Consider the following 20,427-nt stretch of genomic DNA (forward strand, 5'->3'; position numbering starts at 1 on the left):
AACTCTCAGTCTCCAGTACTCCACCAACCGCAACTACCTTCACCATCTACACCAACCCCATCTACTGCCGACCACCACTAGTATTTTCACAGACAATTGCAAACATCCATGCCCACGCCTGGATTCAAACCTGCAGCTATTTGGCTGGAGAGCAGATATGCTAACCACTTGGCCAACCAGGCCAGCATTTAGTTTGGTTCGAAGACGTGGTAGTAGTAGCTTTTAAATTTGTAAGCTTTTCAAAATGCATTTTTTACATCAACAGATTCTTTTATCTTTGGAATGCATAAGAAATAGAGCACTGGTAATAATCAAAATGAAAGAACATTCATTTCCTATATATCAGAATAGCTAAGCTGTGAACTAGTTTTGATCATTTTTGAAATTTTCTTCTAGATTTTTCTTATCCAGTCATATAGAAATTTGTTCAGTTTGAAGCTTTGCATAAACTTCCTTTTTTTCTTGTGATTAGCAAGAAAATATCCATTTCATTTTGCAGGCATCATTAGTGTCCAACTTATAAACATAAGCAGTGATATGTTTTCCTATAGCTTGGTATTCATTTTTAAGTCAGTCAAATATCTAACAAAATCCTTCAGTATTATAAGTTTATTGGAAACTTTCTATCTACCATTTTGGTTCAAATATCAGTTGTGCTTCTTTGTATATTTCCTTGTCTAAGTGTATGTTTGTTATATTAAACATTTCACCAGTGGGATTATCATGAGATCACCATGTATGTTGGTCAAATGTCATACTGCACACATTAAAGAAGATTAAAATCCAATATGATTTGTAATGCAGTTTGTTGGTTACTGCCTTTGGTGTATATATCCAATCATTTCTAAAACATTTGTATTTGTCAGGTGTTTTTTAGGTCCTAACAAAATTTGATTAATTTAGTCTCTTATGCAAACATCATGTAATGCTGTAAAATATTTGATGTGATTTTGTTTTTTTTTTAAAATGTGAATGTGTTCCATGGCAATGGCATTGAAACTAGTTTTATATATATGTCACGAACTTCATCTTAGTTTGACAAAAGAATTTTAACAGCGAGTCATGATATCTCATCTGTTGCTATATTATTATTTGCTTTTTAAGATAGTTTGGTTATTTTCCTGTAATAATTTTTGCCTCTGATCCTTGATTTGCTAATTTTATGTAACTCCACAAAAAGGTTGTAAACAGAGTACATTAGTACTGTAGTTGAACAAAGTTTTTTTTTATATTTTTTTGTATTTTTTTATTCATTGCTCATTTAATTTGATATCACTGATATTACTTCCACTTGCTCATTATTGATGTTTAGTTATGTCAAGTTTCTTTCTATCAGTATGAGAACTAATTGTATCAGTACCATGTATCTTCATATTATCTGTTTCCATTCTTTAATTCTGTTTTTCAACTCCTATATATATATATATGTTTATTACGATTGGTTTGAATAATTTTTGCTAATTAAGTGGTTTCCTAATTTCTCTGTTTATCCACATATGTTTGTTTAATTGGTTTCTAATATGTCTTGCTATTTATCTATTTCTATATTTAATTTCCTTGCTTCCCTAAAAACTGGCCAAGATTTTTAGAGAAGAGAGGTACTAGTGGTGCAGTGCTTAGCTCGGTTGCTGAAATTTATGCTGAGATTTACTGGGCTCTTAAGTAACTTTCAGTATTGTACTAAAATAAAGAGCCAAAAGGCTTCACTTTGGCGATGCAAAATTATATAAATTAAGTGGATATTAAATCCAACATATTTCAAAGCCGAATACAGAAACTATAAAAGTTTTGTGTGAAAATTTGAGTAGAGAGCTTAACGGGAATATGCTTGCCGACAGCTACGAGTTGCCCTAGCTGAACCTTATAGGTGACGAGAATAGCGCCCATAATGTTCCCGTTAAGCTCTCTGGTCAAATTTTCACATGAAACTTTAATAGTTTCTGTATTCGGCTTTGAAATAATGCTGGATTTCATATCCACTTAATTTATATAATTTTGCATCGCCGAAGCAAAGCCTTTTGGCTATTTATTTTAGTAAATACTTTATTTGATCATCCTCCTGCTCAGCACCAGATTACTATAGAGGCAACCTTTCATGAATTGGATTATCTAATATAAATAAGACTGTACAGTATTTGTTCTTGTTTGTAATCTATCTTGCATCTGATTAACAGCATATTGACTTTATGTGAATCCCATCCATAAAAGATTGTAAACCTATAGTACATTGGGATTAATATTGCAGGCAGGCAAGAAAAGGGGTAAATAATCTCTAAATCCTACCCTAGACCAGACATGGTACTTTTTTTCAAGCTATTTCTAGTTTCCACTAAACAGGGTGGTGGTGGTCTTACATTGGAATGAAATTCATCTGCCACCTAAAGACATTCACAAGCATCCACACGCACAGTGGGAATTTGAACCTGCAGCTTATTGATCAGAGAAAGATTAGATGCTATCCACTTTGCCAAGCAGGCCATTAACTGTCAATTTAAGATTTAAATGTGAACTGTTGCTTGGTATTAGGATTTCTTCCACTTACAGCACAGAATTGTTTTAAGGTGTGCAAAATATTTTTGTTATATTTCCATATTTGTCTATAATGAAGTAATCACTTGTGTGTGCATGAAGTAATCACCTGTGTTGTGGCTAGTCATATGCAGACTCTTGTGAGTAGGGCCGCCAAGAGAAATTTTTGGGCCTGTGACAAGTCTGTGGTCTGGGCTCCACTTAAAAAAGTGCATCACTTTTGTTTAATAAAAAAAAGTCATATTAAACATTTATTTTAAAAAAGTGTACAATAAATTCAAAATTCGATACATTACATACCATACAAAATACAAACATTAAATAAAAAGAGAATTTAAAAATTTTTATTTCCTTCAGATTTATGATACATTTCTGTTGGTCAAATTTTTATTATTAAAAATATAAGTTTAATAATTAAAAAATCAAATTAATAATACTACTTTTATTTTTTAGCGCACAGCCTACACTATACAGTTGCACACTTTACAAACAATCACAAAACCTTCGTCTATCAAAATACTAACAAGAACGAAGCATTCTGGCAGGGAACATTACTGTGAATGCAATTACTAGCTAGCGCTAGCGCAACCGACTGCAACAACCTTGCACAAATGTCTATTGACGTCATCACCCGCTATAACTACAGCAATCTGCGCTGAGAGAATCAATGTCTTCCAGACACTCACGGCAAGCTAAAGAGCATAGCCGCCCATCTAAAACAAAACACAGTATCATTCTCGATATGCCTTTATCATTGTTGTATTATTACGAGAATTAAAACCATGCATTATAAACACGGTTATGTGACACATAGCCGGGCCGGTGACAAAAGTCTCAGATGTCGCCCCCCTTTTGGCAGTCCTGCTTGTGAGGAAAGGATATATGTGGAATTCTAAGGCTGGTGATTATAACAAGCTTAGGAGACAGCTTGGAGCCATAACATGGAACAAGGAGTTGAGCGGTAAGGAAATAAATGCTCCATGGGAACTGACAAAGAAATACATAACGGCATCAATGTGTGAATGTATTCCGAAGACCAACAGGCTGAATAAGGTAGGTGTAAAATGGATGATGAATGTGGAAAGCAGGAAATCTGGAAAAAGAAAGTACTTTGGAGGAAGTACAAGATGAATAATAGTAATAATCAGTCACATAGGTGCCAGGGGGCAGACCTCCCCCCCTTCGAGTCATCAGAATTCAAGGAGAATTGGCCTACCAGTCCAGAACATGGGGGATGCCGTAGGCACCGGGAGGGGGGGCGTAGCCCCTCTGGTAGTAACAATAGAGTTCCTGTAGATATTTTGTGGAATTTAAGCATGCCTTTGTTTGAATGACTAGTATTATGTCCCAAGCAGAAATCAAGTAGGTGTTTATCATTATTATTGACCCTTAATTGAATTTTAGCCAGCCTGGTTGGCTGAGTAGTTAGCATGTCTGCTCTCCAGCCAAGAGGCTGTAGGTTCAAATCTTGCCATGTGTTATGGATGTTTGTGATTGTCTTATTAACTCTTTGTGGAAAGGGCATCTGCAACCCCTAGCACTTCTTCTGGCAGAGAAGGCTTCACTTCCAAAACCCAGTGAAGTATTATTATTATGTGAGGCACATGGGACATCATCAAAATAATGTCCCATGTGAATAACTACTACTAATTGACTTTCAGAGAAATAAAACTGAATTCAAGATACTTATCTTCATTACTAAATTTATTCTTCATCTAAAAAGCAATAAGAGAGTCATTGTTTTTTTATTTTTCATATAAGAAAATTTTTATTTTCTTTTGTGTTATTAGCAGCTGGTGAAAGGAAAAGTCACTCATCCCTAGAGAGAGAGATATATATACACACACAGATAAATCAGTAAGGAATCAGAGTATAATGGATAGGTGAAAAAGAGGTATGATAGTTATGTTTACGTTGCATTAATCCTATAAAATTCTCCTTAACAAATGATTATACGTTGAGTGAAGGATAAAAGAGGAAAAACAATAGGGCTAACCCTGAAAGTTGTGTAAAGGTATGATGAAAGGAGAAGTAGATTTATTTTATTTTATTTTTTGTGTATTTATTTATTTTTTAATACAAGAGTGGTGAGTAGAATGCATTGCCAGAATAATAATTACTGCTGTCTTCTTCAAATACTTAAACAGTTCTAGGCTTAATTTTCTACTCTTATGTTTTGATCTTCAACAAGAAAGCAGGGATTTTATAATTAAATTATTGCCATGTCAATAACTAAGAATTTCTCAACTTCACTACTGAAGCATTAGTGGTAAAATAAAATTACATTACTTCAGCAGAAGATTTACATTTAGTTTATTATTTCCTTTACTTTACATAATTTCTGTATTTCATGAATCAGTCATCTTGTCATTTAGAAGACTCTTCCCTGTTTGTCTTATTTTTTTCTCTCCTCTTAGTAACAGTTATGTTAGCAACAGTATTTTTGTAACTCCTCTGTTGTCTCAATGTCTTTGCTGTTGATGCTCTATAAATAGTGCCTAGCTTCAGTTTTATGGAGATTTAATTATGCCAGACTGTTATGGTATCCTGTAAGCACCTTGGAGAATATGCCAGGAAATGATGGTCCATATAAGTAATAAATAGTCATCATCAGTGTGAAATGTGATATAAGAGAATAATAAACTTAGCGATTGATGTTATGAGGACTTCCTCTCCAGAATAATTTCCTAATAGAGCATGCTCCATTTATATTCTTTGATACTCATCATTGAATATTTGATATTCACTTTGATTCATTTAAATTGTTTATGAATGTGTGTTTTTTTTAACATTTATGAAATTCACTTTGTATATAGTGTGAGAAACTTTTGTTTTTTTAACATTTTGATGGAAGTTTTTTCACTTGGCTATACTACCAATTATATATTTGGTTTAATCCTTTATTCAAGTGTAAGCAAACAAAGTTTGCCTGAAGCATTTTCAAGACTGGGGCAACTCGTGGTAAAGGTGGTATAAGTTCTGATCACTTGCCTTAGTATCCCATAATGCAAAGCACATCTCCTTGTGGACATGCATACTGCTATGCATTAAGGGAAGGATCACTACCCAGTCCGGTTTCGACCTTTATTGAGGTCTTGTCAGTGGGAGCCAGACCCAGAGGTGGTGATAAATGGTGGTAGAAAAAATGCAGAAGTCATATCATCATATACCAGTTGCCAAAAGGTGTCAACACCTTATTATTAAAATTCTCTGGATTAGAGATAGTTGATGGAAGTATACACCCTCTGTCCAAAAAGAAACCGAACTTTTGATAGAAAATAAAACGCAGGCCAATTATAATTATTCAAATCATTTATTTCAATCAATATAATCTCCCTCAGCTTCGATACAGCATTTGGCATGGTCAATTAATTCGTTAAATGAGTTTTTTATATCTGTTTTTGAGATATTGTTGAGGGTCGTGGTTACTGCCGCTTGAACGTTTTCAACGGCGTCGTATCGCTTTCCTTTCATTGGCAAATGAAGTTGGGGGAAGAGAAAGAAGTCACAGGGTACTAAATCAGGTGAATACGGCGAGTGATCCAACACACAAACTTGGTTTATGCTCAAAAACTATCTCACAATGTTCAAACGATGAGATGGTGCATTATCGTGCAAAAGTGACCAGCTGCCTGCATCACGATATTCATGCCGTACGTGACGAATTCTTACTATCAATCGCTTCAAAACTTTGAGGTAAAACTCGCTGTTGACTGTTTGGCCAGGCAGAATGAATTCTTTTTGGATAATGCCCTTGGAATCGTAGAAACAAATCAGCATCATTGTTTTTACTTTTGACTTCTCCACAAGTGACTTTTTTTTTTTTGGATGCCCCTCTTCTGGTGGTCTCCACTCAGCACTCTGGTGCTTTGTTTCAGGCTCATACTCCAAACAACATGTTTCGTCACTAGTAATGATCGTTTCAAGGAAGTTTGAGTCCTTACCAGTGGTTTTAATGAGGTCCTTGCAGTGTTCAATTCAATACATTTTTTGGTTCATCGGTCAACTTGTGGGGAACAAATCGCAAATTCAATTTATGAAGGCCCAAACTCTCAGTCAAATTGTTGTGCACAGTTGATTTTGGAATCTCCAATTCATCTTCAATCAATCTCACGGACGATTTTGGGTTTTCTTTGATGAAATCGAGCACTTTTCGGATGTTCACTTCGCTCAGTTCAGTTTTTGGACAGCCTGCCTTTTCGTCATCCTTAAGCGTCTCACGACCACTTTGAAATCACTTAAACCATTCGTAAACTTGTGTACAGGATAAGCATTCATCATCGTATGCTTTTTGAAGCATTTGATGCGTTTTGGTAAAACTTTTACCAAGTTTAACACAAAAGTCAATCGTAGCTCTCTGTTTGAAACTCATTTTCCGACTGTTCGTGAAAACACGCTATCACTCTTGGCACTATAACTCAGCTTCTAATGAAAGAAATGTCATAAACAGTTGACACAACACTAATGAAGGTTGCTGCTTTTGACAACAAAAAGATACAATAGGTGGTTCGACTGGTTTCTTTTATTTTCGAAAAGTTCGGTTTCTTTTTGGACAGAGCGTGTACATGTATACTGTATACATAGTATACACTATACATGTACAATATACATAGCAGTATACATGTCCGCAAGGAGATGTGCTTTGCATTATGGGATACTAAGGCAAGTGATCAGAACTACCACCTTTACCACGAGTTGCCCCAGTCCTGAAAATATTTCAGGCACAAACTTTGTTTGCTTACACTTTGATAAAGGATTAAATCAAATATATAATTTTTAACATTTTAGTTATATTTTTTTTATTTCCACCATTGTAATGTTGACATTTATTCTTGAGCAATCAACTAATATCACTTCACCACTCAAGATAAATATCAGCTTTTGTTTATCAATCTCATTTATCAAAAATCAATTTATTAATTTATCATTTAAATTTGGTTATCTGAAATTATCATACTTCAGATTTATCAGTTTTATCCATTTGTCTAAATATGAAAGTTAATAGGGATATTTTGTATTTGTAGACACTCTCATCATTCACCACCATATCCTGTAGGACTGAGTTTGTCACATGACAGTATATTTAGATGTGATTATGGTAATAGCACGGAATCTGATGATTCTAGAAAAATGCAAGGAATATCAGTTTCTGTTCAGAATTTTAAGGAAGATTTACAGGTCAGTAAAAGAAAATTTCTACCTGATTATTGATTCTGACTGTATTTAAAATGCAAACAAGTATTGAAGTATATGCTCAACCAAGTATTGAAGTATATGGCATTTATAGATTAATTTTAGTTTATATTATAAGCTATTTATTTCCCATTATATAAAGAAATGTTTCCTGAGATTTAACAGCAGACCACCTTCCATTATCATGTTAAAACATTTCTTCTCATTTCCTTAAAATTAGTTCGTTAGTTAAAATTCACATGTCCCCCTGCCATGGAATGTAATTCAACCAAAGAACTAATGAGAGTTCTTTGGTTGAATTACATACATTGCTATGAAGTGTTTGAGTTTAGTGCCATAAGATTGTTGTGGCAATTGTCTGCCATACCCTCCAACCTGAAAAGCCTTGATTCATTAATAGCGTCGAACTCACTAGCAGTGAAAGCTTGAAGGATGGCAACTTGCTGCCATCAGTTTTCAAGAAGTTATTTAGGGCTGAAGGAGTTTTGTCCTACTCCCTTTGGGGAATAAAAGGCATTAGAGGATTTATTTGCAATTATAATTGGAAATGGGGAGACTGACATAAGTATGTATTGTAATATACTAAGTTTGATCATCAGACTTGATATAGATTTTCAAAAAAAGTTATATAAGTTAATATTGCTACTCAACTATCTTTATTGTATTATTTAGTGCACTGGTATGTAGTTCTTAACTGGTTGAATATTATGAAGTCCTCCAAACCACCTGTCTTTTTTGCAAGTTTACTATATAATTCTTTAATAAAATGTGCATCTGACAAATTCCACTGGAAATTTAATATCAGGATTAACTATGTTATATGCACACCTGGCATATGTTAGTTAATAGATTTTTCTTTATTTATTAAAAATTTAACTCCTTTTTAATTACCAAAGAGAGTAGGTGAGGCAGTTCTAATTTTTTTAGAAACTTGGGAAGAGCTAATTGGGAGATTGTACAGATTTAGTAACTGGACAGGTGAGAAAGAAAAAAGGATGCTATAGAATTTGTGTTTGTTTATACCATGAAAGGCTAGAGGTAGGTGTCTCAAAGAAGGGTCTTTACTGTTGAGCTGAGTGTTATCAAAGATAATAGGAAAAGAACTCTAATTTCTTATTTTTTTTATTTATTTTTAAAATTTGAGTTTTGGAAGCATTTGAAGATAACTGGATTCTCATTGCTCCTTTGAAGGATGGTATGGAGATAATTTTTTTTTTTTAGGACATTAGCTGTAGACTTAGTATGTCTTGAAGCTTAGTATGATTGCATACTGCAAGGTTTGTTATAAGTAGGATGAATAGGAAATTATCAGCAAAACTATGGATGAGATTTTAGGTCATGAGAGAAGGTTATGTATATGAGGAAGAGGGTGGATTAATTTTGTAACAGAACCCTGAGGAATGCCTGCATTAACAAAGAAATCTGAAGAGGGGTGAGAATGGAGATTGCTATCCACCATAATGATCCAAAGAAAAGTGGTGACTCAATTATCCAAAGCAGACTATAAGTTGGCAATTTGCTGAGAAACCCCCTCTATGGCAGACCCTATCAAATGCCTTGGAAATGTCAGGTGCTATTATACCTGAAATTTCCAAATTAATATATCTCCAAATCTTTTCATGTCACATATCCAGAAATGTTTTTTTTTTTCATTGATACACAACAATTGGCATTCATCGTGTAAAATTATAGACAGTAAGCACTAACACTCTAACTCGTGTGTTAGTGCTTACTTTACTTTAAACTAAGATAACATGACACTTGACATTTAACCACCTCACCGGCCATTATGGATCAAATACGGATACGCATTCGCTTCGTATCCATCACATATTTCAATGTAATATCAATGGTATTAAAATTTTAATATGCACCTCGCATCCATGATAAACTCGACGTCTATAGACATCGTGGCCGATAGCGTGGTTAAACCTCTATATCAGTAATCTACAAGCTACATCACAATATACTACAGTCAGCTGTAGCATTATTGCTCTGGTCAACTGGTGACCTTAGTCTGACTTCTTGCAAGGGAAAAGAAAGAGAAAAAAATTACATAACCAAAGTAATAATTAAACACTTAAATAAGTGGAACTATATCACTTGCTGCTGGTTAGGTTTTAATTTTCTACAGTCCTGTTATTTTAAATTCTCTTTGTCAGCCTGCCTATGTACTATATTTAACAATTAGTATAATTAGAGACAACTGCAATGACACTTCATAATGAACCCCCCCGCTTTCCACGTGCACTATAATGCATGCATACAAGTAAAACAGTTTTATTGCAATGCCAGACAAAATATTTAACTAAATGCATTTGTTCTAACATCTACTTTCAAATATTTGATTGCTGAAAATACGTGGTAACAATTGTTTATAATGCAGTCATTGGATGCAGAAAGCAAACGATTTATGCAAACAAATTTTCTAAATCAAATTAATGGTGATATATAACTTAACTATATAATCAATTAAAATTGCATTTAAGATTTATATAATTTAAGTAATTCACAAATGGTAATGTTATGAATAAAATTCTACTGAAAAAGTTGTACCTAACATTGGCATATAAACTTGTGAAAATGTGCCCATTTGACACAGAGGAGACATAAATATGGTAAAGCAGTTTCTCGCATTCAGCATCTGTGGACACTGCCCATTGTGAATGTGTTGAGATTGGGATGATGCATTAGCATTTCACCAATTTCTTTAATTTTTTTGTGCCATGTTTTGGTACATGGTAAGAACTGGTAACAGTAAGTTCTATTGCATGTCTAAAGTGTGCATGATTGGAAATGCCCAATTTTCCATAATTAAGGAATTCAGTGTTTTGTGTTTTTGTTTCACTTATGTAGAGTAAATTACAAGTATAGTATATTTGGTAACACTCTTCCTTCCCTTGCCCACTCAGATATCTTTAGAGAAGCTGAGTAAGCTTTTTTGTGGGTAATGTGAATGCAGCTTTAATACTGTAATTTTGCATTGTTCTCTCTGTTTTCTCAGATATTTCCCTAATTTAAGGAATGATGGCACTATTTGCAATTTTTTTTTTTACAAATGGCACATTATGGAAAATTGATGTTTTTGATCGTGCACTTCAAGCATGCCAACAGAATTGATTGGAAAGGCACCCAGTCCACAGCGTGCCAAAACTTACAAAAGAAAATTCAAAGAAGCCTGTGAAATGCTAATCTATCATCTCATTCTAAACATGAATGATAGCTTAACAGTTCTTCCAAGAGCTTGGACCCCATTTGCAACCACTCTAAAATCCAGGAATAGGACTGCAGAACTCTAAAAAAAAAAAAAAAAAAAAAAAAAAAAAAATCTCCAAACTAAAACCGGGAAGAATAGAAATGCAGATCAACTTGTAACCAACAGTTGATAAAAAATAAACATAGCTTACAAATTTATAGGACAGTAATTTGTAACTAAACCCCAATCAGTAACAAGTTATGTAGTTCCACTTATTTAAGTGTTTAACTGTTACGTATCATCTCATCTTCCCTTTCGTGTTAGGCTCCATTGGCTTGTTGCAACTAAGTTATTTGCCTTCTTAGAAACCTAATACTGCTTATTATAGGGTAATTAATCCTATCTGTATTCTGTCCTATCTCTGTAAATTGTGTAAGTTTTTCTGGTTTATGAAAAAATTGCTTTGTTTTATGGTCCCATTAGTATATCTGTTTATCTATTAGTACAGCTGTTTTTCTGAGAAATTTCATTTCTGCTGTTTGAATCTATTTTTCATTCAAACATGGACCATGAAATGGTTCATGTTTGAGTGAAATGAAATGTTTCACCTCCATATAATAAAGTTAGTTTAGACAGAATGCTATGTGGTCTGATTCTGGTGTGTTTCTGTACCAGGGATGGCTTAAATATATTATTTATTATGTCATTTACTTTAACACAATTTGATATTTTAATGTCTATATCTTTTTTTTTTTTATCTTGATATGATAAGTTGCACCCCAGGTATTTGAAAGTATTTGCTTGTTCCTGATATATTTTACTTCTTATTGGGTTTTCTCCTTTGAAAGCCTTTATTTTTGATGTTCATATATTATATTGTTCTGAAATTGCATTTAATGATTTACTGATCTCTGTACATCTTTTGATGTAGCTAATACAATTTGATCATCTGCAAATAATAGTGTATATTCATTTTTGGGTTTATTTGTATACCAAATGGTTTATACTTTTCTAGATTGTTATATATATCAAAAAAGTAGAGATGATAGGGTACATCCTTGCCATACTCCTCTTTATATCTTTCCATTCTGTTCCAATTTATCTGCTATGTTATTTCCTATGTATGTTTCTTGAATAACTGTAAGAGCTGGTTTGGTATATTTAGATCAGTTAATGTTTTAAATATCTATTAGTTTTATCAAAGGCTTTTCATAATCAATGAAGGCCATATGTGTTTCTTTTTGAAATTCTCTTCTCTTTTTGCTTAATATTTTTAGAGTGAAAATTGAGTCTATGCAAGATCAGCCTTTTTCGAATTCATTCTATTCTTCTAGTGGTTTGTCCTCCACAATACTGTTTAGTTTCTCTTTTAATATTCCTGCAAATCATTTGCAGGAATGGAGGAATCTTAATTTTTTAAAATTTATTTTTATAATAACTCATGAAAGGTTATTATAAACCTATAATATATTCGTAGAGGACTAAGGATTTTTTTTTGTATAACTGAGAGGAGACCTCCACATAGCCTTTAAAGGAATGCGGAGAACCGACCAGGGCTTCTGACCTAATGTCCAATCCTCACCTTCTCGTGGTGCACCCTGTTGGGTATCTACTTTGATACTGAACAAACGAGGATGGGCTGGCAATTTGGGATTTAGCCGACCAAATTGTATTCTTATTGGTTAAACCAAAATAGAAAATGATGGTACAACATGACAAAATTTCATGCCGGCTGGGGCGTCGCCCGGTTAAACAAGGCCCCCGTTGTTTTCGCCAGGGAACCAGGGCGAACAGCGAAAAGTCAGCTACTGGAACAAATCTGAAAACAAACCCCAACTCAACATCACCAGAGTGAAAGATCGGTACTATCAATGTAAGAAGCCTGAATGGCAAAGAAATGGAGCTAGCTGAGGAATTAGATAAGTACCAGATCGACATAATAGGGGTGACTTAAACAAAAAAAGACCAAAACTGGTGAGATCTTTCTGAGCAATAAATACAAAATGTTATATTCAGGCAATGACAATCACGGAAAAGAAGGAGTAGCCATAGTATTCAACACAAAATACTAGGCTAATCTTCTTGAATGGCAGTCAGTCTCAAGTAGAGTAATGTGGGCAAATATGAGAATGGGGAACTGGACAATGAGACTTATTTGTGCCTATGGTCCCACAGAAGGTTCTACTAAGGTAGAAGTGGAAGAATTTTTTGAGGCTTTAGAAAAAGCAACTGACACAATGAAAAAGGAAAAGTTGGTCCTTGTTGGGGATCTAAATAGCAGAGTAGGAAATGATTGTCAGACATACAAAAATATTTTGGGAAAATTTGGAGAAAAGAGCAAAGCTAATAATAATGGCAAATATCTGTTGGATTTCTGCTCAGGACATGGACTTGTTATTACTAACACCATGTTCCAACATAAAAATGTGCACAAATTCACATGGAGAGAAGAGGCTAGGAATAAGAAAAGTCTCATTGACTATGTTATTGTTGATAGTGATGTTTTCTCCCTGGTGCAGGACACCAGAGTGTACAGAGGATTTGAAATTGGAAGTGATCACTATTTAGTCTTGAGCAGGATAAAATTGAATTTCATATTGAAAAGAAAAATATGTAAGAAAGTTTTAAAGCGAATAAAAGTTGAGCAGCTCTCAGATGCGAACTGTAGACTAAAATACACAAAGATTATTGAAGAAAAAATGAAAGAGTTTGAGAACAGGAATCAAACCTTGGAGATTCAGTGGCAAACTCTGAAGAAAACATTGATTGATTCTGCCAGAGAGGCATGTGGAGAGGTTGTGTGCAAGGATAAAAAAATCAGAACTCCCTGGTGGACACAGGAAGTTAAAGAGGCAGTGAAGGAAAAGAAGAAAGCTTATCAAAAGTTCCTGGCAAATAAGTCAGCTTTTATTCTTACAGAATACAGAGACAAATGTAAGAAAGCTAAACAGTCTGTAAAACTAGCTAAACAAAAGTCATGGGAGGACTTTGGCAAGAATATAGAAAATAAATATCAAGAAGGTGGCAAAATATTCTGGAGGTTGTTGAAGAAGCTTAAGAATGGAGGAAAGAGTGCTATAAAAGGAATTAGAGATGATAAAGGTGACATGAAAACGGGAGAAAAAGATATCCTTGAAGCATGGAATAATTACTTTGAAAAACTGCTAAATGAAACAAGCAGTGATGACGGCACAGTGGTAAAAAACACTGACCAGGCATGCAGTCAGGAATACATATCCATACTTGAAGTAGAAAAAGCCATCAAAGGCTTGAAATGTGGAAAGGCAGCAGGAGTAGATGATATTCGACCAGAAATGCTGAAGCATGGTGGTATAAGAGTCTTACAGTGGCTGCACTGCATAGTTCAGAAAGCCTGGACAGAGGGACGAATTCCTGATGATTGGAGTAGAGCTCATAGTACCCATATATAAAAAGGGAAATAAAACTGAATGTGAGAATTACAGAGGTATTTCCCTACTGAGTGTTCCTGGCAAGATCTATGCAAGTATACTTGAGAAACGGTTGAGAAGAATTGTGGAAGAAAAGCTTGGTGAAGAACAAGCTGGATTCAGGCCAAATAGAGGCTGTCAGGATCAGATCTTCACTTTACGACAAATAGTCGAGAAAGCATGGGAATATAACAAAGATCTGTATTTAAGTTTTGTCGATTTGGAAAAGGCATATGACAAGGTGCCAAGAGAGCAGCTATTCAATACGCTGCAGTTATATGGTGTCAATGGGGCATTATATCAAGCAATACTTAGTCTTTATTTGAGTTGTAAGTCAGCAGTTAGAATTGAAGGAAGTACAGGAAGATGGTTTAATGTTAAATGTGGTGTGAGACAAGGATGTACATTATCCCCTCTGTTATTCATTATCTATATGGATCACATTATGAAGGAATGCGGTATTAAACCTGATATCAAAATTTGAGATGTTAATGTCAGCTCTTTGCTTTATGCGGATGATGTTATACTTCTAAATAAATCCGCTACAAGTCTGCAAGATTCTCTGACTAAATTGAATAGCTGTTGTAATAGATATGGTATGAAGGTCAGCAATAAAAAGACAAAAACAATGAAAATAGGCAGAATCATTGAAAATGTCAACTGTGTTGTGAATGGAGAACCTGTGGAACAAGTAAAACATTTCAGCTACTTAGGCACGATTTTTACTGAAGATGGTAAATTAAATATAGAAATAGACAACAGAATCAGCAAAGCTGGTATGGTGGGAAGTCAATTGAATAAATTCATATGGAATAAAAAAGAAATTAGTCGGAAAACTAAATTAGCTGTATACAAGACAGTGTTCAAACCAGTTTTAACTTATGGATCTGAGAGCTGGGTCAGAAGTAAAACACTTGACCAAAGAACTGAGACCGCAGATATGAGAGTCCTGAGAAAGATTAGAGGCGTGAACAGATGGCATCAATGGCAATATCATATTAAAAATGAGGATATTAGGAAAGAACTTGACATTGTCAGCATCCAGGAATGTGTTAGCAGAGCTAATCTCAGGTGGTATGGTCACTTAAATAGAATGGGAGAGGAAAGATTAGCAAAACAAGTGTTCTCTGCCAGGTTGGCAGGAAAACGACCCAGAGGAAGACCAAGATATAGGTGGATTGATACGGTACAAATTGCCTTAGACGATAGAAATATAAGATCTGATAATGTTGGAGTCTTGACAAGTAACAGACTGATTTGGAGGAAAATTGTAGATAGGAAGTTAGTAATGATGTAATTTTTTTCATGTAGTACTGTCATATCCTGTACACCCCTTGAGGGTACATGGCAGGAATTTGATGATGATATATTTGTAATTTTTAAAATTTATTTTTACATATTCTGGAAGCTCTGCTCTCTTAGAGGCTAAACATTGAACTTTTTTCAAGCCACTTCAGGCCTCCAATAAGCGGGAGAGTGGTCTCACACTGGGCAGTGCAGTTCATCTCCCACTTTAAGACAATCGCAGACATTCATGCCCATGGCAGGATTTGAAGCTGCAACCTGTTGGTTGGAGAGTCGGTAGGTAACCACTCGGCCAACTAGGTTAGTCAGGTAAGGATGTTAATTATTCATGACTTGTTTCATTATTTTAGAGAGCAAAAGGTCATCTGACCTGTGTTTATTTAGTTATCCAGTTTAAACCAAACTTGAGATATATTGACAAATTTTGAAAATTGAAATTTCAAATTTTATTTAAATTGATCCAATGAGAGAGAGAGAGAGAGAGAGAGAGAGAGAGAGAGATGAAGTATCAGTGTACAATGTCCATATGTACTTTACTTCATCTTTCTTTATACACTGGCTTATTGTGAAATCCACCTAAAAAGTCTGTATGCAAACTATACAGTTTTCAAAAAATTGAAACATGAGATCTGTTTGAAATGTGTGTGTCACTGTATATTTTTTTTTTCATTTTACAGAAGGAGCTAAAGAGGAGAATAATTCAAAGTCAGAGAGGTTCAGATGAGGAAGATGCAGGATTACCTCATAGTCCTTGTACTAGTCCGACTACTGCAGAAGTTATTGCTCAGGTACTTATTGTCATTATTATTCTAAGTAATTTTAAGTCATAAGTTATGAAGTAGATTTAAAAGAATTCTTAGATTAGATTACTTTATAGATCTATAGGGCTGATAATACCAACATAAAAAACTTGCTCTAAAAACATATAAAATGATTTATATGATATTATTACTAACAATGAAAGAATTAAAGCACAGCCTAAGTAAAATAAAAAAATGGTCAATCAGCAAGAGAAGACAGGATAAACTCCAAACTGTATAAATTTGTTGGGGAAAAAAATCAGAGATTATTAAAATTTTTAAATAAAATATATGCAAGTGGAAAAATATCAATAGAATGGAATACAAGTATATAGTAATACCAATAGTTAAAAAAAGAGGATAAAAAAAAACTGCTAATTGCAGAGGAATTATTTTATTGAATCCATGCTACAAATATAATAGAATAATTAATGAAAAATTAAAATTATATATATTCTATTTAGAAAAGGGTGCTATACAAGGAATGCAGCATTTTCTTTAAAACTGCTTATTCAGAAAAGACAGGAATTTAATTTAGTAAATCATCTTTTGTTTATAGATTATGAAAAAGCAATTAATAAAGTAAAAAAAGGTTTTTTACTTTATTAATTAAATTAGTCAAGTTTTTTTACTTTATTAAATTTTTTAGTAAAGTTAAGTAAGTTAATTAGAATATAAGAAAAAAGAAGTAATATGGTACAGAGATTTTCTAATTAATTTTGTGCTTGACAATGGAAGCGCTATATTGAGCTAAAATAAAAGCCGTGACAAAGGCAATGGAGAAAAAGAAATGGAAAGCAAAAGGCTTGGTAGTGCTTGTTGGAACTAATGATTTAAGTACTGATAAATATAGTATGAGAGAGGATATGAAAGGCTTAATGGGAGAAGTGAGAAAGAAAAGTGATCAAGTAAAAATAGTTAGTTTATTATTGAACTACAATAGTAATAAAATAAGGAGGGCTATGATAGCCAATGATTCAATGTGCAGGCTATGTAAAAAAAAAAAAAAAATAGATGCGAGTTTGATGATAGAAAAGACATGTATAACAGTGATGTTGGCCTACACTTGAATGGATTTGCCATCAGGTACTTGGAGAAATTGATGGAATGCAATGCAGAGAGTTAGGGAAACTATATCTTGGGTGGAATACTGAGGATATGTGTAACTTCAGCCTGAGAGTGTGCAGATGTAATAGTGATGAATGTCAATGAGTATGGTTATGAATCTGCTGAAGAGATGGACTGTGTTTTGACTCTGGGCATTTTGAGTGTGTTTGGGAATGGAAAAGAGATCCATCTGAACCAAGCAGACTGCAGATGTAAGTATACAAAAAAATGAGGATTTAACTTGTTATATCTGTACACAAATGGTGTACAGATTAGAAACAAAGTGGTTGAGTTTGTTGCTTTGGTGAATATCTTGTAGCCTAAAATGTTGGCATTAGCAAAACCTGGCTTTGAGTTGGATGTAACTGAAATTGAGTGTAAAGGGTATAGTATTTTCAGGAATAACAAGTGAGAGGAGGGAAGTACTGTTAATGATGTCAGTTGATTTGAGTCTATTTAGGATGGCAACTTTTGAAAGCAATAAAGCTAATGTCCTATGTATCAGTGAGCTAGAGGCTATCTGGTGTGAAATGGTGGATGCCAACAACATGAAATATATGGTGGGGTGTTGCTGCAGACCTCATGGTTCAGTTGCTGAGGGCAAAGAAATACCAAATTCACCTAATTACCCTGATGGGTACTAAATGAGTAATTATTATGGGCAACTTTTTCTGAATATTGATTGGGTAGTAGACCAAACTCATGATAAGAACAAAGGAGAATTCATTGAATTGTGAGATAGCTTTCTCAAGTAGCATCTGAAAGAAACAACTTGAGGACAAAGAGTGTTAGATTTGATCATAGTATCAGAAGGGATTTCAGTTAAGAATCTGATAGTGTTGCCACCAGTTGGTGAGAGTGATCATGCTATACTGATCTGGGAGGTGACCAACTATATGGATGTTCAATCAGGACACATCATATGCTGAACTACAAATCAGGAAATTATAACACTCAGTAAAATACTATCTTTTGGTTTCGTGGTATCAGTTGCTGAGTGAGAAAAATATCAACATAGGCTTGGGATTGGCAGGAACATAGAAAACAGCTGCATTCTCAATGGAGAGCATATAGAACAAGTAAAATATTTCGTGTATTTAGGCACAGTTTTTAATGAAGATATCACCAAATAAAAGTTAAATCTAGAAATAGACACTAGCATAAGCAAAGCCAGTACAGTGGGGATTCAGTTGAATAAATTTATTTTGAATAAGAGCAGGGCCAGTGCGAGAGTATCTGATGCCCCTAGGCAAAGAAAATTTAGGTGCCCCTATACAATGTTTCTATGCAGTAATAGTGCGTTATTTTTTCGATACTCAAATTCGATTAGTGTGCCTATATACATTTTAAAAATAAATGTTACGGATTTTAAAAATTTTCTGTCTATACATTTTTATGGCTAACTATTTTAAAAAATCACTCACCGGAATGAAATAATTTACCGATTTAAAACATTTTACAAAGTTATTTTTAACGGCATACTACACTACTTCCATGTACATTATGTATACCAGGGTTTCCCAAACTGTGTTCTGCGAGAAGTTCCTGGAATTTGTCATTTTAGTTTTCTAAGCATTTTTTATGAATAAACATTTTATAGTGGAAATATTCTGAGGAGAATAATATTTGAGAATATGTCGAAAAGCTCGGATCCAGAACGCCTTATAACGATTTGTGTATTGTTAATTTTCACACATTGAAACCTTTCAACATTTGGGAAACTGCTGTTTATGATCGGTCATAAAAATTGCCTGCAAGCGGATTATAACAATCGGCGGTGTATAATATTTTTCGTACAAGCGAAGTTTTTAAGCAGCAATGCAGAAGCTGATCCTGATGAATAGAGATGCAGTAAAATTTGCAGAAGAGTAGAAGAGGCAATAGGGCCATACCGTCGGTTGTATGAAAAAAAGAAACAAAATGTCTGCCAAACTACGTTAGCTCAATTCTTTGTTAAGAAGTAGAATAATAAAATTTATATTCTCAATATGTTTATAGTCATTCAGCTTCATGATTTTACTTTAACTAGGCCCTGAGACATACCTTAATTCTTTTATAAAAAAATTAAGGTTCAAAAAAGAAATTTGAGGAACGAATTATACTTTTTCCCATAGATTATTATATTCGATTAGTGTGTTTTCGATTAATGCGCCAGTTTTAAAGAACGCATTAGACGCGCTAATCGAGGGATTGCTGTACATATATTTTGTCACACAAGCACACGTACACCTACACATGTGGATATTTATATAAATGCTTATATATAAAATTTATTAATCAAAACCAATACATTTGTATACATATATGATTACTCCTAATATCTGTATAGCAAGAAAATTATTACATCTTAAATACAAAAATTATGAAAAATTAATCTTTCGGGCTTTTGCTTTGGCAAAGTTTTGAATTAATTCATCTATATTGATTGTAGATGCAATTTCATGCTCTATAGATATTATTGCTAGACCAGTGAGTCATTCCTGAGCCATCGTAGAGTGAATGCAAGTTTTAATTTCGAGATACTCTTTTCTGAACTTGCTACCGATACTGGCAATGTCAAAAAAATTGTCAGAGCAATAAACACATTTGGAACACTATTTTCTAAATTATTTTTGCATATGTATGACAGGACATCTAATGAGGAAGTATTTTCTGGAATTCACCTTGTTATTATTTGTAATTCACTACATAAATCTCTTCTGTCAATATCTCTAGAATTATCATGCGTTAAATAATTTTCCAATATCAAATTTAAGCAGTTCTGCTGAAGTAATTTTTTGAAATTCATATATTATTATTATTATTGTTATTATAAAAACCTCCATGGAGTCAAAGACTCATCGTGGGA

The 20,427-nt window shown here is 33.9% G+C and overlaps 1 protein-coding gene across 1 annotated transcript in view; it reads left to right on the forward strand.

Annotated features, from left to right (window-relative positions):
• The window catches only part of LOC150100134 (uncharacterized), a 147,118-nt gene that overhangs the window by 24,475 nt on the left and 102,216 nt on the right, over window positions 1–20,427 (forward strand). Inside the window, exons 4-5 of the mRNA XM_090402601.1 lie at window positions 7,554–7,707; window positions 16,350–16,460. Of these exons, the coding sequence (XP_090258727.1) occupies window positions 7,554–7,707; window positions 16,350–16,460 (265 nt within the window). The remainder of the gene's footprint in view (window positions 1–7,553; window positions 7,708–16,349; window positions 16,461–20,427) is intronic.

Source organism: Typopeltis vanoorti, chromosome 13, assembly GCF_054136105.1.
Source record: "Typopeltis vanoorti isolate ZY-2024b chromosome 13, IOZ_Tvanoo_1.0, whole genome shotgun sequence".
NCBI classification, from domain to species: Eukaryota; Metazoa; Arthropoda; class Arachnida; order Uropygi; family Thelyphonidae; genus Typopeltis; species Typopeltis vanoorti.